This window comes from Kogia breviceps, chromosome 11 (assembly GCF_026419965.1).
Source record: "Kogia breviceps isolate mKogBre1 chromosome 11, mKogBre1 haplotype 1, whole genome shotgun sequence".
In the NCBI taxonomy this organism is placed as follows: domain Eukaryota; kingdom Metazoa; phylum Chordata; class Mammalia; order Artiodactyla; family Physeteridae; genus Kogia; species Kogia breviceps.
This window is the reverse complement of record NC_081320.1, coordinates 17946285-17964438: the sequence shown is the minus strand read 5'-3', so window position 1 is coordinate 17964438 and position 18154 is coordinate 17946285. Positions and strand designations below refer to the sequence as shown.

At 37.2% G+C, this 18154-nt stretch overlaps 1 protein-coding gene across 2 annotated transcripts in view; it reads left to right on the top strand.

Annotated features, from left to right (window-relative positions):
• The window catches only part of CTNNA2 (catenin alpha 2), a 1184370-nt gene extending 1172395 nt beyond the window's left edge, over positions 1-11975 (top strand). For both annotated transcript variants that reach the window (XM_067007311.1, XM_059079035.2), the window contains one exon: positions 10786-11975. In XM_067007311.1, coding sequence (XP_066863412.1) covers positions 10786-11073 — 288 coding nt within the window. In that variant the 3' untranslated portion in view covers positions 11074-11975. The remainder of the gene's footprint in view (positions 1-10785) is intronic.
• Positions 11976-18154: the final 6179 nt, after the last annotated feature.

Below are 18154 nucleotides of genomic sequence, written 5' to 3'. Positions count from 1 at the left end.
AAAGAGTATGAATTTTTTTTTTTTGAAGAGCCCGAATTTTTGAAATGTTAGGCCCTATATGTGGTTGGATAAAATATTTTATACTCTTTCTTTTGATGCCTCTCAAACAAGATCTTTAAACATTACTTTCCAAGATCAGATTGGCTTCCCTCCATCTTCTACTAGAGCCATCTTGACTTTTCAACTATCAAGTCTTTCTCCAATCCCTATAAGGCCTAAATGTTCTTAGATATTTTGGGTGCCATACATAAATTCCCCATGTTTTCTTATTCTGAATCTTGAGCCCTCCTTTCCTCCATCTAAAAGATTCAGTAGTGCTACAAAAGATACAACTTACAGTGCTTTTCTATTCTCCTTGTGAACTTCTCCATGACTTTATCACTACAACATTAAAACTGTAATAATCAGGCACTGAGAACAAGCCAAGGTGGCAGTAGCTTCAGTGAGTAGAAGGTTAGAGAGAGTCCAAAATGCTGGATTGGGTGGATTGAGGGGTGTGGAGAAACCTTGAAAGGAGAAAGTAGAGGAGGAGGAGGTGGAAATGGAAAATATGATTTTAAAAAGACCCTTTTTGGACTCAAACGGTGATTTAAAGAAAGCTGGATCACAGTAATAATAAAAGCTTATGATTTGCTAAGGGCCTCCATGTGCCAGGCATTCAGCTTCAAGGGTATTATCTCATTTAATACTTAATAATCCTAGAAAGTGCTTTTTTTCACTTGTACTTTAGAGAAAGATAAGATAAAGAGTTTCAGGTAGAGCTATGTTAAGTAGCTCTCCCAAGATCACATAGCCAGTGATTAGTCCCATCAGGTTTGAACTCAGGTTTTGAGTCCAAAGTCCAAGCTTTTCTTCACTGTAAGAGAGTAAAAAATAAAACAGGATGGAGTAACAGGGAGAGTTGGAAGTGGAGCATGAAATGTAAGAATGCATTGCCAGAGAGGAGAGAATGTACAGGGCTTGGAAGAATGGGGTGGAAAGAGGGTACTAGAATCCTGAGGAGGGATAGCAAACACTCCTTGGGGAAGGGGTCTCTTCTGCTGCTCTTTAGTCTCTTCATCCAGGACTCAGGTAACAACAGAGGCTTTGACCATCTCTTTCCATACACCCAATGAGGAGAGAGTTATGGGCCTGATGGGAGTTTAGTTTCCCCAACATATGAATAATGCCACATGATACAACTGTCAGTGATTGAATGTGGAGACGAGTGAACAGATGGAGAAGAATAATCCAGGCTTCCAGATTATGCTCCCTTCCCAGGCACAACCCTCCATCAACCAGCACCCAAACCTGTGGTCCTTGACTCTTTGGATCTATTCTTCACTTAGTTAGTTGCGCGTCGCATTCTGGAGCCTAGGAGCCATTCTGTAAGGTGTTAAATGGCCTTTATCACTTATCAGCAAATATACCATGACCATGCAAAGTTCAGCATTTCTGAGAGTACTGGGCCCGTTGGTGGCTCTTTGATTCATTTTGTGAAGACACATTTCTCTTGGATTCTTGGGCAGTGGCTTGTCTTAAATTTGCCTCCCAGTAATGGTAATGCAGAATAGTGTGGGAGAATTAGGGAGATAAAGGGATCAAACGTGGTGATCTTCTGCTAGCTGGCTGCCCCATAGGGAAGGCAAAAAGGAGCTTTAGCCCTTTGAAGGTCTGAGCCTTGGTTGGTGAAGACACGCTGATTCTCATGATCAGAGATGACAAAATCAACAATCAATGCGTGGAATATGTATGTGACATAAAGTTTGTCTCCCTGCCCAGGAATATCTCCCAGTTTGTAATATATATATATACATATATATATACATATATATCCATCCATTGGCACATCTTCTCTTGTTGGATTTATTTCCTATGCTTCCGTTGTTATGTGAAAACAACCCAGAGAATACCTCTGGGCCAGGAGATCCTGATGTGTAGGAAAAGGAACAGTATGGGAAGGCAGAAATATAGAAAAGGGAGGTGGGGACTGCCTGGAGGAATAGAGATGTCTGTTCATAACTTTCCAAGGGGTAACACATCCCAATACTCCCATTTCTCCTTGGGATTCCAAGGTTAGCAAAAATGCCTTGTTTGAGGTTAAGCAAAAACTGTTCTGCCTTAAATGGTGAGAAAAAAAATGGCTCTAGGCCATATTTAGGAAATCTGTTGACTGTAATTAAGCCTTTATGGGAATCCCCAAGGTTTACTTACCTATAATTGAAAAAATGCAAATGAAGACAGTTAATCAGTGGACTGGCTGAATAAGAAGTACTACCTACCTCAATGAATTAGAAAGGAAAACACAAATATGTCCAGTTGAGAAAGTTACCTGGAACCAATTGGTAAATTTCTCAGCAACACTGGAGCTTTTTTTTTTAGCCTGGCTGAGATTGCAGTGCTTGTCTGCTAAGGCCTTTGCCAACTTCATCTTGAGCCATTACAGACATATTTCTCAACAACTGGCCTTCAGCCTTGGGAGAGCACCAGCTGTCTCCCTGGCAGCACTCAAGGAATCCCTGCAGAAAAATATAACAGACCTTTTCTCCTCCTTTCTGCTGTGATCGAGCCACTACTTAAAGTTGTAAAACATTTACTTTTCAAGATCCTGTAATCAAATGGGAACACCCTTGGGATTAAGCCAACTCTTCAGGAGTTAGCCTACAGTAATCTTGCTCTCAGTTATCAAGGATTAGTACATGTTCTAATATTAATAGATTTAATGCAGTTTATTTTTTGTTTTAATGATCATCACAGCCATACCTGTGATGGTAATTTTCACTTCAGACATCATACTTGTTAGTATATTCAGCTAATTTTTACCCTCTGATTTAAAATCATCCCCAAAATGCTTTGTACTTCTGTTTATACTTATGTCTTCAGCTTAATGATTTCATTAATCAGCAACTCATACTGTGGTGTCAGTATAAAGTTCACAATTAGTCCCTTAAAGTTAACTGTGAGAAAAAAAGATTAAATGCCACATCATTTAAATAAAAAATACTTGTTGGAGGTCTGATTGGTAGTAACAGAAACAGAAAGTATTAAACAATTTAAATATAGAAGTAGAGATACAGTAGATGATGTATCTGTGTTATAAACTATATCAAGTTGTTTTTGACAACTTTTTCAAAATATGACCTCTTGGAGGAGGGAAGTAAAGAAGTTTCCTTTCTCATGCCACTGAGCATATTCTCAAGGAGCAAGGTGCTGTGATTGATTAGTAAGGCCTGCCATCGACACCATAGGGGTGAGTGCAAATTGCTGCCCTATGTTCACCACTGTCACTGTCTTAACAAGAAGGAATTCAGCTTTGCTAATTTATTTCATTGTTGATGTTTGATGAAGAAGAGTGTGTGGACTAGGACACTGAAATGAGGGTTTACCACACCGGAATCTTTTTTGTAAGCATGTAAACACCCATGAAGTGGGGAAAAATGTGATTAGGCTGAACCTTTTTAACATATCTTTGTTTGCTTCAGTTATTTATTACCCTGGACTCGTTAGCATTTTATAAAAGTGTTATTGATATAGACTCTGGAAAAAGTAGGGAGATATTTCAAGGTATTTCAAATGTATCACAGTTTCTAAGGGGATCAAATATCTCTTCAAAGCCTCATGGATTTTTCAAACATGAAATGTTCTTCTTGGGAGATAATAGGCTGCAATGCTGTGGGTTTCTAACCTCCCATACATTAACAGCAAAACTGACTTGTAGCAAAGTCTCTTTTTCTTTTTCTTTTTTTTTTCTGAAGGTAATTTGTGACTCCTTTTGGAGAGATAACTGTTTAAATATAAATAAATGGCCAGCTCCAGTAGAAAGATTCCAGTTTTCTCAGGGCATTTACTTTCAATTTATTATCAATTCTTCCAGCACAACTTCCTTCCCTCAAAACACTACCCCAGCCCTGAATATGTATAGTGTAGGCCCATTAAAATATTTCTTGTTCTTATATGTTAAACACTAAGTCAGTCCCATTAAAAGATCTTGTACATGGTTAAAATGGACTCTACCCATTTTAGCATTCTCAAAGTCATTAGCACTATCAGTTATTATTTGTGAAACTTAGAATAAAAGAGCCTAGGCCCAAATGGGACTAGGTTACCTCTCCCAGGCACTTCTAAGCTTTTCAAAGTAATCACTCCTTGGCTTTTATATTTCAAAATCACCTTCAAAATGATTTGGTTTATTTTATTCAATTTAGCTTAGCCAGTAGTCCAATGACATTTGCATTATTTTTAACGCAAGGATGGATTGCTTTGTACTTGGGATTTGCATGAACTACCATTTATGGTTCATTATTTTGTGGTAATAGATAATCAGCTTTTTGGAAATAGATTCATTTCCAGGTTATATTTCTATCTCTACATGCATATTTTAAATGGATTAATGTGGAGCACAGTGAAATCCTAATTCTCTTCTCTAATTATATTCCTGACCCTCACAAATTAACATCCTAAGATGTTCACTATGTCATATGTGGTTAATCCAATGCATTTCTCTCCACCTCTTTCAGATTACTTTGCACTTTTGACAATGGTATGTTTTTTTTTTTTTTTTTTCCTTTGGGGTGGGGGTGTTTTTTTAAACCCAGTTGTTAAATCTAAACTGCATTTGCTTTATTGGTGGTTGGTCCCAGAAGGATCACCATTATTATCAAGGGTGAAGGATTGCTAATTACCTAACAAAATCGAAAGTAGCCTTGGCTGTCAAGGGAATAGCTAAGATATTTCTTGATGATGTTATGTCTTAGATTATTAAAAGAATATTGATTTTGATCTTGAAAGTATAATGCAGAGAAAAATTTTAGTAGATTTATTGGGCTTTTTAACCTGTGGGAAGAATATGGATTTAATATCGCATTCAACATTCTGTTAGCTCTCTCTGTAGAAACACTAAATAAGAATGTGAAGGGAAGAAAAAATCAGACAGAAATTGACATAAATTATATACTAACTGTATGCAGAACTGGGAAGGCCAATATAAACAAAACATGGTTTCTTACATCTTGCTCCCTGAATTTCACTCCCAGAATTTCAACTCTTCCTTCGATAACTCACTTTACCTACGTGTAGCACACACACACCTCACTCAGTATGTCCAAAGTTAAACTCAACAGTTCAGCACTTCAGCTTCCCTCTTATTTCTATCACCTGGGTGAATACACCCATATATACCAAACTGTACTAGCTAGGAATTTCAGAATTGTCCTTCCTCAGCACTCTTAACCATCCAGGCATGAACAACGTTCTATTTAACCCATTAGAAAAGTAGTAGAAAAATAAAGGGATAGGCTGTAGGGTAGAGAGTAAATGACAATTTGGTATGTCAAGAAATGCAGTTGCACTTTCATTTGAAAGAGTGTGATTTGACTCATGCAGTCACATTTCTGTCAAATTCTGTTTCTATTGAAACTGAACACCTCTTGCAGTATAATCCCCATGTTAATGAATAGCATGAAACGTAATGACATGGTGTTTCAGAAATCTTCAGATGATCCTGTAAATTTTGAGTCATTGTAAGCACTTTTCACAATTCATAAGGAATTAAGCAGCACAAATATCAATTAATGGAAGAATCACATTTCAGGAAGTCTTCCCTCCAGTATTTCTCTACTCAAAATGCAAAATGAGGAAAGTGTAGGGAAAGAGAAATCTGTCTATTAGAAGTTAAGTGAGGTTAAGAAGACGAGAGTGGTAATAGAGGCAGAAAAAGAGCCAGAAAAACCCTATAGAATTGGCTGTAAAACAGCTCTCCCGCCCTTATTTGCTTTTCATGGACTGTAATAGAACAAGATGTGAGGAAACATCTGTTGCCTTTTTAAAATAGTACTTTGATATTTTAAAAAGAATAGTGACAGAATTAGGAGAAGCCTAATTTCCGTGGTTAGGGACAGCAGACACCTATGGAATGGAATAGAGAGAATTAGTCCAGTACAGCTTGATAAATTTGGGGGCTATGGATTCGTCTGCCATGCTCGACTCTGGGAAGCATCATAGAGCAATGGTTAGAGCATGGGCTCTGTAGTTAGGCTTCCTGGGTTTAAATCTTGGCTTTCCCACTTAACTGATCATAATCGTATTCCCAGTCTGAGGGGTGGATGTGAGATTGAATGAGAGAAAGGAAACTTGGGAAGTTAGTCCAGAGACTGGCTCATGGTAACATTTGCTAAATGCAGGCAATTATTATTATTTTTTAATTAAGAATCCACTTCTCTTAGACTTGATATAAGAATTTAATGGGTTGCCTCAGGGATAGAAAGGCCCTTGAGCAGGAAAAGATACAAGTCTCTTTCTGTGGATAAGTCTAGTCAACGTATATGCAAGCCAGCTTGAGGAAGGGCTGGCTACAGCCCACCTCTGAGACTTATTTAAGCTAGCAAGACCAGCCCAGATAAAGGCTCAGAACACTAACCAGAGTAGTTGAGCCCCACCTGAGGGTACAACCAGTCATTACTGCTGTATATTGAATGTACTTCAGAGAAACAGAGCAAGTACAAGAAAAATCTGCAGGGATCAGATCCCAGGAACTGCCGCCGTCAAGGTGCATCCAAGGCAGGAGACCAGTCAAAAGGCCAGGAAGGATTGCTGGGCAGTAGCACATCCCAAGCCAGGAGATTTCGTTAGAAAGAATTCAGGCTCTGAGGATGAGACTAAAAATCACAGACCAGGTGAGATGGAAGCTCTCACTAGACTTAGTCATGATGTTTATAGGATGCCCAGACAGAGTTCATAATTGAGATCGGTTCGTTTCGAATGATAGTTAGTCACTGAAAAACAAGACTCCAGAGATTAAATGATGCTTCAGAGAAGTAATGCAATGTAGTGGTTCAGAGGTTGGGCTTTGGAGAGAGAGAGTACAGGTCTTAATTCCTACTTTGCCAGTTACTACAGGGTCAAGTTATCCTACCTCTCTAAGCTTTCCTTTTCTCATCTTTAAAATGGGGGTAACAGTTTCTACTACAAGGATTCTTGAAACTTCAGTCGTGCAAATTCATTAAAAGGACTAAGGCAATGCCAAGCACCTAGTAAGTGCTCAAGTAATGTTGGGTATTAATATTATTAGAATTTCATTAACACGTCTTGTTTGAAAATGCCCTAGTTACAGTATACACCACCAAATAGAATACAATTATGTGAAATAAGTTTTCTTAAACCTTCCATTTAAAAATCTTTCCATGTAGCTTTACTCTTTTTAATGTATTTTCTTTAGGAAGTGAATTTTTAGCAAGATGTGCCACTTGGAAACCAGGTCTCAGTGCTATTTTGGACAAGTATAAAGGAGACCCATTTTTAAATAAAACAAATTATGATTGTGCTGAAAATGATCTAAATTATTACAGTGGGTATAGGGCAACTGGTAAAATTTATCTCTGGGGAATTCAAGTTTTAAGAAGAAGTCAAATTTTGTATTAATTTTAGGTTGGCCTTAATGCCTTGGAGTATATTTGTTCAGGCTTAGCTGGCCCTCACCTCCTCGCTTTGCCTTGCCATTAATTCAGTACCTGCCCCACCAGGTGGCTTGAACAAAATCATTGACTTTATAATTTAGAACTGTCTCACTGTCAACCAATGTGTTAGGTTTATTCATAGGATTCCTGTGTCAGGCTGGGAGAGCAAAGGGATTCTGAAGAAGAAACAGGCTATCATATTTTTGCAGCAGAATTAGACACCATCTATCTGAAAATGGAATCTGTGGTAAAAATCTCCAAATTATTTGTAATTCTTCTCTTTGGATCCATTCAATTCCCCCAACTCAATTCTCCCAAGATTTGCTTTTTTGGGGGACAATTTAAAATACAATAGACATATCTTGCCCTAATCTACTTCTGCTAATTCTGTTGCCCCAAAGCAAATCAACAAAACTGTCCCTGATATAATATCATTCTACTCTCTCTTTACCCTTAGCACACAACAGAAGTAACAAACGTTATGACCGAATTTTACTCTTTTTTGAAACCTTATAGACTTTTACAGGGAACTGTCGATTGGCCAAGGGGTATGGTATCTACCTCCTAAAGAAACTATAACTGATCTAACCGTCCTTATCTCTTTTCTTCATTATCTGTACTTCTGCCTGGGGCTATAATTGGAAAGATGAAAAAGTGAGATTCAGTTGGATAATTAGCTGTGATGTTACCAAACTTGTGGATGGTGGAAGTCCTGAAATCATTGGTTGAAATAAGCCTTGAGAGAGTCTTTGGGTATCGTCATTAATCCAGTGGTTCTTAACCTTTGGCATGAATCAGAATCCCCTGGCTTGCCAGTTTTTTGATTCAGAAATGTGGGAATTGCCTGATAGAGTGCATTTCTAACAGGTTCCCAGGTGCTGCTGGTGCTGCTGGTTCAGAGACTGTACTTAGAGAATCACTGGACCAATCTGTGCCTGGCTTCCCTTCTATTAACATGAATAATCTAGAATTTGCTTTTCCTTAGCTAACTTTAGAAACTTATGCTGTAAAAGTAAACATTATGGGTTAAACAGTTATTTTGGTATATGGACACCTTATACAGTGTAATAGAATTGGTAACATAAGTAGTTACTCTATCCAATTGGTTGATTTAATTTGCAAAACAATCAATTATATATTTGTTGAGTCATGGCTCTAATCCACAAATCAGAGCTTCTCTATATTATTGTGACGTCAACATAATACTGGCTTTTAATCGTGTGTGTGTGTGTGTGTGTGTGTGTGTGTGTGTGTGTGTGTGTGTGGTGAAATCTCAGTTTTATGGTATTGCAAGAAATTCATACGTAGGAAGCTTCTTCCATTGTTTTCTCAAACAATCTGATTTTATGAGCTTTTTTGTGGTAGAAGAATTGAGTTCATTTCTCATCGAATTTTTAAACTCAGAATAATGTTTATTTAGCTTTAATAAAGGATGTGGAACAGATAACAGCCAGAACAACATAATAGAGTCTTTAGATATAACTTCTTTTTTTTTTTTTAACATCTATATTGGAGTAGAATTGCTTTACAATGGTGTGTTAGTTTCTGCTTTATAACAAGTGAATCAACTATACATATACATATATCCCCATATCTCCTCTCTCTTGTGTCTCCCTCCCGTCCTCCTTATTCCACCCTCTAGGTGGGCACAAAGCACTGAGCTGATCTCCCTGTGCTATGCGGCTGCTTCCCACTAGCTACTTATTTTAGATTTGGTAGTGTATATATGTCCATGCCACTCTTACTTTGTCCCAGCTTACCTTTCCCCCTCTCCGTGTCCTCAAGTCCATTCTCTATGTCTGCGTCTTTATTCCTGTCCTGCCCCTAGGTTTAGATATAACTTCTGATGTCCCCAGTCACTGCTTGGGACTTACTTTTGTCACAAGAAATGACAAGTTAAGTGAAATCAGGTCACATCACATAGTGGAGTCACTGTGTTTGGGGTCACTGGGAGTAAACACTGTTAATTACTTCATACCCAGAAGGTTGTATGCCTAGTTCCTTTTCTCTAATATAGATACACAGATTACAAGTTATACAATGAACAATCTCAGCAACTAGGAGCGCATTACTTAGGAACATTCTTGGATCCCTCATTTAACTGCAATGGATACATTTCCTTAGTTGATATTTCAGGTTTAATGAACAGACTACATTCAGGCATCCCTGAGGCTGGAGTAATATTTGCAGTCCAGCGGTTAATTCTTTCCTTTCACTAGGTGACATGTAGAATCCTGGCTGAAAGGGGGTCTGAGAAATGCAGTTTTGAACTTTTCCAGCTTTTGGGGTCCAGGAGTTTGAAACAGATATTGAACGGTCTAGTATACAGTCTATAACACACCGCCTAACTGGTTAAAAGCAGAAAAGAGGTAACTTGAAAAATACCTGGTCTTAGAGTCTGGAGATGAACTTCTACACCTACTCTGCTCTAAGTTGTGCCTGGTCTTAGCAATTTTAAAGCCATTCTACCCAATAGGGTGGCAGTATGGTACAGTAGTACAGTCTTTAAGGACCCCATCACTTAAGCTATATAAACCTGTGAAAATTACTGGACCTCTGAATGCACCAGATCTCTCACCATATAATGGTAATGACAATAATACCTACATCACAGGGTTGTTGTGAGAGTTAAGTGGGGAAACAAAGTTCTTAAAATAGCATTTGGCACATCATAAGAAATCAATATTTCATTAGCGCATGGATAAGGGGGTCTCATTGAACGTTCTTTGACCTATGCAAGCCTGACACAACTGTTGATATTTTATATGAGGTATATTTAAGACCTGGGAATAGTCAGATACCGCAGCGCAATAAACACCTAAGTAAAAAGTCAGTGCACCCATGGACGTATTCCTCTGCTTAGCTGCCTGCATCTCTACCAAGCCTGAGCTCAAGATGGAGAAATAGTCTATAAAGAGATACTTCCACTGGGAAAGCCATAAAACCCCTTATAACGTTTTATTCTTTAGTGCCTGCCAAATGCTTTTCAAATAATTGTCATTATTACCAATCAGCCTAATGCAATAACATGAGATGTTCCACTTTGGAAAACTTTTGTTATGTTGGAATTCTTACATGCCAAAAGGAGGGTTTTGTCTTTACAGGTATTGGGATTTTAGAAAACCGTGTATCGTCGAGTATCCTCTATTTTTTCTTTTTATTTTGGGATTAGGGCTAGAAGACAAGTGACTGCTTTGTAACCTATTCTCCTTATCATGTAACAATGTGCTCCTTTTTTGGAAATACTGTATACTTGCACAAACACAACATTGTTTTAACTGAGAAATTGCACCTCCATCTTCTGAATGTTGTGCCTTGGCTAACCCAAGTATATTTCATTATTCTTCTACTCCAGCTGGACAGTGCCACATCGCTCATCCAGGCAGCTAAAAATCTGATGAATGCTGTTGTCCTCACGGTGAAAGCATCTTATGTGGCCTCAACAAAATATCAGAAGGTCTATGGGACAGCAGCTGTCAACTCACCTGTTGTGTCTTGGAAGATGAAGGCTCCAGAGAAGAAGCCCCTTGTGAAGAGAGAAAAGCCTGAAGAATTCCAGACGCGAGTTAGACGAGGTTCTCAGAAGAAACACATTTCTCCTGTACAGGCTTTAAGTGAATTCAAAGCAATGGATTCCTTCTAGGACGATAGGCTTTAACAAGAAAGCTTTTTCTTTCTTTTTCTTTTCTATTCTTTTATTTTTAATTCCATTTTTGTATGTATACCTGCTGACTCATATGCCTCTGGCATGGGGAAATAAGGGAGCAGTGTCTGTTTGCATGTAAGATGAGATGTGATCAATACAGCTGATCCATCTGTAGCCCAGGGAGGGGACAGGGAGTTCCTGTCCCAAGGTGGCACAGAGCTGTCCTTTGCAACATTCTTGTAAAATTGGGCAAAGAGTTCACATTGCAATGTTTACGGGAGTGGGAGGGATGGGGAAAATAAACTTAACTCTACAAAAGCAAACTCTAATGCATGCAAGAATCATTAAGTTGGCAGGTATATTAATAAGTGAAAAATCTGGAAGTGTAATGGTAGAACATAAAGCTTGTATTGCTTCTGTTTCAGTGCAAAAATGTACTAGCCAATACGCTTAAGTGTGTGGCCCACAAATTGAGCAATTTAACGTTGACATCATATCGATGATATTATGTGGAGTTTTTACTAAGGGGAAACTAACTCGTCCAGCCTAAAATGTTTCTTTTAATCTGTATTCTGTTCTTTCTCTCCTAGTCGTGCCATTACTAGTGCTCATGTTATCAATTTCCCCCTTTACTGAAAACATAAACATTTATTTAAAACAATTATAATCCTTCTGGGGGCACTGGAAGCACAATGTGGTGATCATCTTGCTTTTACTTTTTCAAAAATTTGAGCTATGATTTCGCTAGAAATAGGAGGCCCAGTGATGGAATGTTAGAGGAATGGAAACTGACAGTGTGTGAAGATTTAGAGGCAAATACATAGGTGTAGCTTGGAGTGCTGGTATCTAATATACCATTGTATCCACTAACTCGAAATAAACACATTTAATCTGAAGAATGCTTTCCTTCTTTGAATGCATGCTTATAAAAGATTAGCTCATCTTCTTGAAAATTGATTAAAAATGCTTTGTGTTCATTTTTAGAAATCGGAGGTAAAAGTAGCTAGGTGATATGTAAAGAAAACTCTGGGACATCTTTAGGTCCAGGAATTAGTTTTTTTGTGTGTGTTTTCCCATGTGTTTTTATTCACTTTCAAACTGAATCTAAAATGAGAAAGTCATGTGTTAGAATTTTCTGGGCCATGTTTAGCCCTGGGCTAAACTTAAGAAACTTAACGAGTTCTCAGAGAGAAACTGAATCAAAAAAAAATATATAGAGAGAGGTCCATTAATTTCAAAATATTTTATTCATTCATTCATTTTTTATATAAACTGTAAAAAAGAGGGTCTCTGTCCCATTACTAAGAAAGGGTGGGCTATAGTCTTTCAGCTATAGCTTGAGGAGTGAGGAAATAAAAAAACAAATATTCATTTGAGTTTTCAAAACTCCTCCCATTTGAATGATCTCTACAAGTTTGCAAGTTATAGTATGTCTCCAGAAGACTTCTGGTAAAACGTGTGTATTTCTTAGCAATGTGATAACATATTGAGAGACATGGACACCTATGCTTTGCGTCAGCTTAGGTACAAAGTCCCAAAGAGAAGAGATTGAGAAGTTGTGGAAGAAGAAACAGTCCAAAATGTTATTTAGAGATGGTTCTGCTCAAATCACTGCTTGCCACCACCCCATGATGAAAACACCACTCAGGCTGAGAATGATCTACGGATGGAGGAGCCACGATAAAAGCTCTAGAGTGATTTTCAACACTAATCATTAAACCGCTGTTTCAACTACCCTGCTCCCTTAATTTGCATAAACACTGAGAAAGGCAACTATTGACATTGTCACAGCTATTTATGGAATGCCTCCTCTGAGCCAGGTCCTAAGTTGAGCACACCACTGTGTGCACTTATTGGCAACATTGCGTAACTCTCTGGGTTTATGCATTCTGTGATTTCATGGGTTGAAAGTATTCTTCAGACTAGCCAAGGAACTTTTAAAATTCAAAGGCTTGGCAAATCCTGAAAAATAGTCAGCAGGCATCAGAGGAGCATCTAGAGAATGTCATTGACTTTGCCCTTAAATTTGAGTTAAATGTTTTAATACATGAGTGTGAGCAATGTTTTATGTGTGTGGCTTCTGGAGATCAGTCTTTGATTTTATTTATTTTACCAAAGCTTACTGAGTAAAAGTCATCACTGCCCATTGTTTCTCTTGTGATCAAGGAGAATAATAACTATTCAGATACGTAATTAAACACTGTGCTGAGAGCACTCCAGCAATAAAAAAGCTTAGCGTTTTTTTTCCTGGTCTCAAGAAAATATAGTCTAGCTGGGAACATAGGATACAGACAGAATAAAGATAAGTAAATATGTCGTGAAATCATGTTCAATGTGCCAAATGAATAAGGTAAAAAAAAAAATGACTACTGTGTAGGACAAAAATTGTCAGAACACATTGGGAACTAAAGTATTTGGGGAAGGATTAATGGAAGTGATAGGATTTGGAAATGAGGAAACAATAATTAAATATATTCTATATGAATGATATGTATAAATGAATACATTTGGTAAGGGAGATGACTGGGGTGAGTATTCAAGGAAAAAAGAACAGCATACTTTAAGGTCTGAAAACAAGTGCTGTCACAGGAAACATAATGTGCATTAGGGGAAAATAAATGTGGAAATGTAGTATGAGGTTAGACTAAGGTGGGTCATGAAAGAGTGTGACCACTATCAATAGGAAATGTGGAGTTTTTAAGTGGAATGGTGACACAAGAAAGCAGTTCCTACATAAGATGAAACTGATAATCTATGAGGAAGTGAGACCTGAAAGAGGCTAATATAGTTAAAATGGACATATGTGATAGAAATGTAAGAAAAAAAATACAGTTACTCCTTGAACAACTAGATGTGGAGTAAGAATGATTAAAGTACTATATAATTTATTCAGGGAGACTAAAGAGTCAGAAAACTGAAAAATATCTACAAAATAGTATGTGAACATGGGCTAGAACAACCAAATATATGTATGTTTGAGAAGACAGGGAATAGGTAATTAATCCCAAGCAAATGGAGTTACATGGGGTATTTCCTACAAAAGTAGCACCTTGGAATAATGGATGATGAATATTCCTGATGGGTGGAAACTAAATAAATCTCAACTTCCTTTGTGCTAGGATTGATGGTTCAAAAGATAAAATATATTCTTCTAAGGACTTAAAATATCCAGGGAAACATAGGTTACCTTCAGAAGATCTCTAGTTTTTCCTCCACTAAGTGTTGAAGAATGTGAAGCCAATTTTAATTTTAGAAGTCAACTTTTATAATCAGTTGGATCATGGCTTAGCTCATGGATAAACTGGCTATATGTGTCATTATGACATCATCATTTTTGAGCATCAATTACATGTAGGGCACCTTTCAGACACTAGAAGTATAAAGATCTATAAAATACTGTATACAGCTGAATCAAGAAAAATAAGCCTTCAAATTATTGTGATTTTATAAATTGTAGTCACTAAATTTGCTGGTAGTAGATAATGTCATTTGAACTCTGTTGCTGTGTCATTGCCTCCTAACCAAATCAAAGAGGTCAGTACTTACTCTTCACTTGAAGATTGTGGAATTTTTAAAGATAATGAAAGGAAGTGAATTAACTACAGAAGGTCGCTTATGATTTTTTTTTTTTAACGCTAGTGCTGAGAAGTGCCAACAGCAAGTCGTGGACTAGGAAGCTCCAGGCCCTTGTTCACCCGTGGAAACACAAAGTAAACAATAAAACACCAACTGAAGTAGCTTTGTGGGAAATATAGAAACCAGTTACAGATTTGTAGTAGCCAAACAAATGTTTAACCAAGATAAAGTCACACAATATGGAAGGAAATTTGGGGGTATCTTTGCTCACCCATATCTTGCCTCTTCCCTGGCAAAGCATGAGGAAGAAGCTGTCCAATTTCTGGTTCCTCTCATGCAATGGAAAAAAAGAGTCAAACTTGTTTGCATTGTTCTGGCTTGTCTGCAGCTTCCTAAGTGACTGGTTTCTGTTTTTTCTAATAAGGAGCTATGGTGGAAATGGTGGCATGGTTTGAATATCAGGTTGGAGCCCACTGAAAGCAGTGGCAGTCACCATGGCGTCTAAGAGCTGTAGGGGGGCTACAAACCTGTGAGCTATTGGGGGCAAGAAATTATGGGCAGAGGAATACAATACAGCATTTAAGACTCTGAGAAGAAGACTGTTAGGTAATATAAGACATTTAAAGGAAACCATACAACTGGGGATATTGGGTGGGAAAAGCATACACACATGCCCAGGTAACAGGCATGCTTAGAAAGGCCTGAAAAGACTATAAGCATTTATGCTAGGTTGATTAGTGAAGACCTTTTCCCTTCACAGAGCCAGTCTGTAAAGACTGGCAGAGGTGGCTGTTTTTTCAAATGCCCAACTATATGTTATCTACAAGTGACTCACATCAGATCTAAAGAAACATATAAGTTGAAAGTGGAAGGATGGGAAAAATATTCCATGCAAATAATAACCAAAGGAAGGCAAGAGTGGCTATCCTAATACCAGACACATAGATGGATGGAACAGATAGAGAACCTAGAAATAAACCCACACACTTAGGGTCATTAATCTGTGACAAAGGAGGCAAGATTATACAATGGAGAAAAGACAATCTCTTCAGTAAGTTGTCCTGGGAAAACTGGATAGCTACATGTAAAAGAATGAGATTAGAACTTGTACTCACCCCATATATAAAAATAAATTCAAAATGGATTAAAGACCTAAATGTAAGACCTAAAACTATAAACATCCTAGAAGAGAACATAGGCAGAACACTCTTTGACATAAATAGTAGCAATATTTTTTGTATCTGTCTCCTAAGACAAAAGAAACAAAAGCAAAAATAAACAAATGGGACCTAAACTTAAAAGCATTTGCACAGCAAAGAAATCATTGACAAAACAAAAGGCAACCTGCTGAATGGGAGAAAATATTTGCAAATGATATGATCAATAAAGAATTATGTAAAAAACTTATAAATAGCTTATATAACTCAATATCAAAAAAAAAGAACTCAATTAAAATGTGCAGAAGACCTGAATAGAAATTTTTAAAAGAAGATACACAGATGGTCAACATGCACATGATAAAATGCTCAACATTGCTAATCATCAGAGAAATGTAAATCAAAATTACAATAAGATATCACCTTACACCTGTCAAAATGGCTACCATCAAAATGTCTACAAATAGCAAGTGTTGGTGAGTATGTGGAGAAAAGGGAACCCTAGCATTCTGTTGGTAGAATTATAAAATGGTGCAGCCACTATGGAGAAGAGTATGGAACTTCCTCAAAAACCTAAAAATAGAACTACTGTAAGATCCAACAATTCCATTCCTGGGTATATATCCAAGGAAAATGAATGCAGTAATTCAAAAATATACATGTACCCCAATGTTCATAGAAGCATTACTTACAATAGCCAAGATATGGAAGTAAGTGAAGTCTCCATCAACAAATAAATGGATAAAGAAAAAAATACACACACACACACACACACACACACACACACACACACAATGGAATATTACTCAACCATAAAAAGTATGAAATCCTGTCATGTTCAACAACATGGGTGGACCTAAAGAGTATTATGCTTCATGAAATAAGACAGAGAAAGACAAATACTCTATTTTAACACTTATATGTGGAATTGAAAAAATAAAATGAATGAATATATTAAAACAGAAATAGACTCACAGATATAGAGAACAAACTCATGGTTACAAGTTGGGAGAGGAAAGGGGGGATAGATGAGATACAGGTATGGGATTAAGAGACACAAACTACTATGTACACAATAAATAAGCAACAAGGATATATTGTACAGCACAGGGAAGTATAACCATTATTTTGTAATAACTTTAAATGGCATATAACCTATAAAAATATTAGATCACTAAGTTGTACATCAGAAACTAATATAATATTCTTCATCAACTATACTTCAATATACAAAAGTGTACTAGAACAACTGTACCCCAATAGATTGAATAACCTAGATGAAATGGATAAGGTCCTAAAAACACACAACCTTCAGTAGTCACTGAAGCATGAAGGAATAGAAAATTTGAACAGACACCTAACCAATAAGGATATTGAATGAGTAATCAAAAACATCCCAACAAAGAAAAGCCCAAGAGCAGATGGCTTCACTGGTGAATCCTACCAAATATCTAAAGAAAAATTAACACCAATCCTCCTCAAACCCTTCCCAAAAACTTGAAAAAATGGGAACACTTCTGTACTCATTCTATGGGGCCAGAGTAACCCTGATACTAAAGCCAGACAAAGGTACTACAAGAAAAAAATCTACAGACCAGTATCACTGATGAATATTGATGCAAAAACCATCAACAAAATTCTAGCCAACAGAATTTACCAGAACATTAAAAGGATTACAAACCCTGACCAAGTGGGATTTATTCCAGGTCTGCAAAGATGTTTCAACATACAAAAATCAATCAATGTGATACGCCACATTAACAGAATGAAGTAAAAAAAAACCCACATGATTATCTAAATTGATTAAGAAACAGTATTTAACAAAATTCAATATTCTCATGATAAAAACACTGAACAAGCTAAGAATAGAAGGAAATTACCTCAAAATATTAAACAACATAAGTGAAAAGCCCACAGTTAACATCTTATCAACAGTGAAAGAGTGAAAAATTCTCCTGTAAGGAAGAAGACAAAGATCCCAGATTTTACCTTTTCCTACAACATAGTATTTGAAGTCTTAGCAAGAGCAATTAGGCAAGAAAAATAAATAAAAAGCATCCAAATTGGAAATGATGAAGTCACATATTTTCTCTGAGTGCAATTGAAATATTCTTTTTTTAAACATCTTTATTGGAGTATAATTGCTTTACAATGGTGTGTTAGTTTCTGCTTTATAACAAAGTGAATCAGTTATACATACACATATGTCCCCATGTCTCTTCCCTCTTGTGTCTCCCCCCCCTCCCACTCTCCCTGTGTCACAGGCAGTCACAGGGCACAGAGCTGATCTCCCTGTGCTATGCGGCTGCTTCCCACTAGCTATCTATTTTACGTTTGGTAGTGTA